Source organism: Salvelinus sp. IW2-2015, unplaced genomic scaffold (assembly GCF_002910315.2).
Source record: "Salvelinus sp. IW2-2015 unplaced genomic scaffold, ASM291031v2 Un_scaffold2422, whole genome shotgun sequence".
NCBI lineage: Eukaryota > Metazoa > Chordata > Actinopteri > Salmoniformes > Salmonidae > Salvelinus > Salvelinus sp. IW2-2015.
The window spans coordinates 110,516-116,252 of NW_019943743.1; the positions used below are offsets into that span (position 1 = coordinate 110,516).

Sequence of the window (5,737 nt, forward strand, 5' to 3'; positions counted from 1 at the left end):
AGTGGATCAGGTTAGCCTAGGCTACTCACCATGCTATCGTAGTGGATCAGGTTAGCCTAGGCTACTCACCATGCTATCGTAGTGGATCAGGTTAGGCTACTCACCATGCTATCGTAGTGGATCAGTTCCAGTTCGTACTCCGGCAGTATATCCGTTCTCTTGTTCACCAGGTCGAGGGCCATCTGAGCGGAAGGGAGGCATGCTTGGCCCCCGGGCCAGCCTCCGCTCATCGGGAAGAGGGCACCGATGTAGAGCTTCTTCTTGCCTAGAGCCGGGCAMGACCAAGAGAAGAGTAAAGTCAACGAGGCGAAGATCAATGTCTGGCCAATGATGGAGCGTCGACCCCCGGGTAGACTTCGACAGGACACCGCCATGGTGGAAGTTTTAGAGTGTCAGYAACTTGGTTTTAAAAAGTAGAAAATGTTGTATGCCGCCGATGGTTGAGAATTGTCTTGGTGACTATTCTCCTCTGATAATGTTCTGCTGTTGCTGCGTCAAGAACTCTTGTAAGTGTGTGTTTTGTCGTGACAAAAGAAACTATTTTTATTCCTCATAAAATAGCKAATCTATCACAACACTAGTACTACTGAAGGGTAACTTCGTTTTCGTCTGTAAATAATTGTTACTGTTCAGTCTGAGRAACCTACACAAAATGCTGTTTTTTCTGTCTCTAAATTATTATTCCTCTGTCTTTGAACTCAACATGTTGGTCTTGGAACAACATTATAAACACGACTCAAATCCACAGTAGCCTATAAGTAAATCCAGTTGGATATCATGTACAGGTAGATACCCTCTTGCAGTTACACGTTTAGCGTAATCAGTAGCCGGGGTGAGAGTAAGTTAAATTGAAATGAACAGACAGATAAGGTCAATTAACGATACATGCAGGTTGGAAGTCTCTTAATTGAACTTGCTCGCTCGATTATGAATAGCCACCGGAAAACCTTGCAGTGGTATAGAATGATTTGTATCCTGCGATCATTCTTTTGAATTAGTATTTCCGCTGTCCAAGGTTCTGGAAAATACTATATCACTGAGAGCGCCCGGCCGCAAAGTCTCGGGAATTAGATAGAGAAATGTTGAGAGAATCTCCCTTAGTAAAATATTAGAAATAATTTAGAGAGAAATAGGAATACATCCGACGTTAACCTACACTGTTCAACCGTGCTCGTTTTAAATACTCATCTGTCCTTGCCCTATCCAATTCCCTACATACTCACTGCTCTCCCGGAAGATATTGCACTATGATTTAATTAAAACGGCACGTTAGGTAGTGCACATGTTATGTAGGATCGACCGCCGCAATACATAAACATGCCACAGTTGTCTATTCCTGCCCGTTAACGAGGCGCGTGTTGTCAACTCGCCATTTGAACGATGGYATTTTAAACGACAYGTAAGCAGATAACAAGAGTCYAACCCGGTTACCCTTCAGCGGTTAAAACAACAAAATAAACGGTCACAGCAGTGTCTGGTTAAACGTAAGTGTTAAAGTGAACAGGTCCAAGCGTTATTTTTGTTTCGTCGACTGCAGCAGAGAGAGTGAAAGAATGACAGTGTTCCAGGTTTACAGAGCACAGAGGGAGGAAGAGAGAGAGAGAGGAGGTGGAGGGAGGGAGGGAGGTTGTTTTGCTCTATCTTTCTCCGTTTCATAAACCACTTTGAATTTGCAATCGCTTAACAGAGCTTCTCAATAACCGTTCTCTCCCTTTTCTTTCCTCAGCCAACTACACACTATAATACTTATTTTTATATTTTAAACTTTAAAGGTCCAATGCGCCGTTTTTATCTGGGTAGCAAATTATTTCTGGGTAGCAATTAACWTACTGTGATTGTTTTCAATTAAAATGGTCAACAAGGAACAAAAAAAGCTTCTTAGCAAAGAGAAAATTCTCAAGCAAGAATTTKTTTCGGACTGTCTGGGAGTGGTCTGAGTGGGGATGAGGAAACGGAAAACTGCATGTTATTGACAGAGAGGTTTGGAACTCTTTCTTATATCATTTTTTWGTTTTTTTATAACTGTTTATTTTTTTGACATTTTTTAAAACGTTATTTTTTATTKATTATACAAAATAATCAACTACTTACATCCCTACATTAAACATGTCTAACAAAACACAGGTGTAAACAAGAAAATACTAAATACATACAAAAGTATATATACAGTACCAGTCAAAAGTTTGGAATTATGTAGTAACCAAAAAAGTGTTAAACAAATCAAAATATATTTTATATTTGAGATGCTTTAAAAAGTAGCCATCCTTTGCCTAGATGACAGCTTTGCACACTCTTGGCATTCTCTCCGACCATCACTCTCTCTCGCTTGGTCAAGGGACATTTAAGATACACTCCGATGTGACGATGTAAAARGTCTTTCAGGACCTGAGGGTTTAGGGACAAGGGCTGTCTACTTGGACTGCAGCCACTGTTAGAGTGGCCAACTCTTTCGTATTGTTCTACTAACTCATTTACCACCAGGCAGGTCACAACTCCATCCCACCAAAACAGGCTGACTTTCAGGTGGTCTTTTCAAACAGCTCTTACACAAAAATGTTCCCAATTTCACAGTATTATTCCAACCTCGTAGTGTGGAAATATACAGTATAGACTGCACTGGGCCTTTAACAAGTGTCTCTCTCTCTCTCTCTCTCTCTCTCTCTCTCTCTCTCTCAAATATTTTAATTACAAATGTCAAGTAATTATCAAAGTAGACCTTGGATTCTCTCATTCCTCTGCACTTCTCCATTTGTAATCTCTCCCTCCTCCTTGCTCACTCTGTGTGTTTGTATCTATTTCCTTCAGATGTAGCCCTCTCATCCTTTCTCAAATAGCGCTCTTTTTTCCTCCCTTTATGATCTACTCTATCACGTCCTTCCACATGCCAATCAATAAAAACATTCAATTTAGCAAAAGACATTTACCAAATGTAACGTAGCGATATAATGAACCATTTCTTTGTCTCCCTCCCTCCCACACACTACATGGATTCATCCTTACCACCTCTCTCTGTCAGCTTGATGTATCTCTCTGTATCTCTCTGTCAGCTTGATGTATCTCTCTGTATCTCTCCGTCAGCTTGATGTATCTCTCTGTATCTCTCTGCCAGCTTGATGTATCTCTCTGTTACTCTGTCTGGTTGATGTATCGCTCTGTATCTCTGTCTGGTTGATGTATCTCTCTGTATCMCTCTGTCAGCTTGATGTATCTCTCTGTCAGCTTGATGTATCCCTCTGTTACTCTGTCTGGTTGATGCATATCTCTCTGTCTGGGTGATGTATATCTCTCTGTCTGGTTGATGTATATCTCTCTGTCTGGTTGATGTATATCTCTCTGCGTCCCTCTATACATTTTCCCATCTCTCCTGGATTATCCATGCTTCTTGCTGGTTAGAAAGCCATTTGTCTCATCCTCCAACTACCCTTCCTTTACTTAAGTAGCATCTCCTTCTCTTAATACGCTATAGATGTCGAACAACTGGCGAGTCACTTGTAAATGATCAAATCAGACTGAAATGCAAATTAATACTAATTGCAGTGTCAAAAGAATAACAAGCAAACACATGATAGTGTTCTGGGGAGTTTTGAGAGTCATGCACCTTAGCGCCCAATACATTTAACTGACGTTTTGCTGCAAAGCTGATTAGACATTCTGGAGACCGTTTTAAACAACAGGGTCATTTTTTAAAAGGAGCAGATGAAGTAAGAATAGCTGAAGTAGTGCATGGTGAAGATTCAATCATCTCTCCTATTCACTCTATCCTTCTCTCCCTCTCCCTCCCCCTCTCTCTCCCTCTCTCTCCCCCTCCCCCCCTCTCTCTATCCTTCTCTCCCTCTCCCTCTCCCCCTCTCCCCCTCTCTCCCTCTCTCTATCCATCTCTCTCTCTCTCTCTCCCCCTCTTTTTCTCTCTCCAGGAGTTCATATTTCAACATTTGCCCAACATGTAAGGCCAGAGGCAGTGATTCTATACTGCATCACATATAACATATTACTATCCCACCTCCCTCTGTATCTCTATCCACTGCTGCGGTTGCCAAGGGAGGCTAGGGGAAGCTCTGCCAATGATAGTCCAGTAGAGATGGTTCTAAGAAGGAATCCAAGAACCCTCTAGGTTCTACAGCACTGAGGCATGTCATCGCCATAGTTGCATGCAGAATGGAACCCCATAGAGCTCTGGTCAAAAGTAGTGTTCTGTATAGGGCAGGGCTGCCCAACCCTGTTCCTGGAGAGTTACCGTCCTTTAGGTTTTTCACTCCAACCCTGTTCCTGGAGAGTTACCATCCTGTAGGTTTTAACTCCAACCCTGTTCCTGGAGAGAAACCCTCCGGTAGGTTTTAACTCCAACCCTGTTCCTGGAGAGTTACCGTCCTTTAGGTTTTTCACTCCAACCCTGTTCCTGGAGAGAAACCCAGGAAGCTTCTTCCTGTAGCTGTAATGTACATTATGTGCCACCAGGGCGGCGCTCTTGTCATTCCCTCAGCCAGCCACTGGTGAGCAGTGCTATGAACAGCATTGTGGGGAATAAAAGGCCTTGGTTACAGTATCTGAGCAGCAGGCCCGTTGGTTGGCCGGCCAGTTGGTCCACTCTCCTGCTGGCTCATTAGCCTGGGCTACAGCCTTCGTCTGTGATCATTAATTCATGGCTCCACTTAATAGATTCATTGATTTGAATGAGGTTCATTCSTTCGGATCAGAATGCTAACTAGGTTGGCTCTCATTGTTTGTATTGCGAGGAGCACAGAGCAACCGGCTCAGTACTCCGCAGCCTTGTCTGTCAAAACTGAATCCCGTCAGGCTTGGTTGCCTGTCGCAGCATTGGTATTCGCCATGATATCCACCAGTCTACACTCTCTGGAGAGTCTGGGAGGACAACGTTGGGGCCTGACAGGAGAAATATGAAGTTAAAGGAGATCTGAGAAGACTTTTATCAACTGACAGACAACCTGCTTCCCAAATGGCACCCTATTCCCTATATAGTGCACTACTTTTGACCAGGGACCATAGGCACCCTATTCCCTATATAGTGCACTACTTTTGACCAGGCCGATAGGCACTATAAAGGGAATAGGGTGCCATTTGGGATACATCCTGAGTCACTACCATAGAGCATGGTAGACCTACTACATACACATTGGTCAGCTACTATGTACACAACATGGAGCTCTATGGAGAAACCAACGATGCTATCAGTACTTTGGGTTTGGACGCGGGACAGGACACAACGTGAGGAGGAAGGAACTAACGCTGTCCCCCAACTGACACCCTCTGTCTCTCTCTCCTCTGTCTCCTCTCTCCCTCCGTCTCCTCTCTCCTCTGTCTCCTCTCTCTCTCCATCTCTCTCTCTGTCTCTCTCTCCTCTGTCTCCTCTCTCTGTCTCCTCTCTCTCCTCTGTCTCCTCTCTCTCTCCATCTCTCTCTCTGTCTCCTCTGTCTCCTCTTTCTCTCTCTATCTCCTCTCTCGGTCTCCTCTCTCCCTCTCCTCTCTCGGTGTCCTCTCTCCCTCTCCTCTCTCGAGAGAGAGACAGAGAGGAGACAGAGAGAGAGGAGAAGAGGCGAGCGAGAGGAGGAGAGAAAGGAGAGAGGAGAGGAGAAGACAGAGAGAGGAGAGAGAAAGAAGAGAGAGGAGAGAAGACAGAGAGAGGAGAGAGAAGAGAAGAGAAGAGAGGAGAGAGAGACAGAGAGAGAGAAAAGAGATAAGAGCGGAAGAGAGAGAGAGACGGAGTTGGAGATATGGGAGG

General features: G+C 44.2%; 1 protein-coding gene across 1 annotated transcript in view; it reads right to left on the bottom strand.

Annotated features, from left to right (window-relative positions):
* Positions 1-408, bottom strand: part of LOC112073922 (gamma-aminobutyric acid type B receptor subunit 1-like) — a 24,936-nt gene extending 24,528 nt beyond the window's left edge. Inside the window, exon 1 of the mRNA XM_024141160.2 lies at positions 105-408. Within this exon, the coding sequence (XP_023996928.1) occupies positions 105-374 (270 nt within the window). The 5' untranslated portion in view covers positions 375-408. The remainder of the gene's footprint in view (positions 1-104) is intronic.
* Between the last annotated feature and the right edge of the window lie 5,329 nt (positions 409-5,737).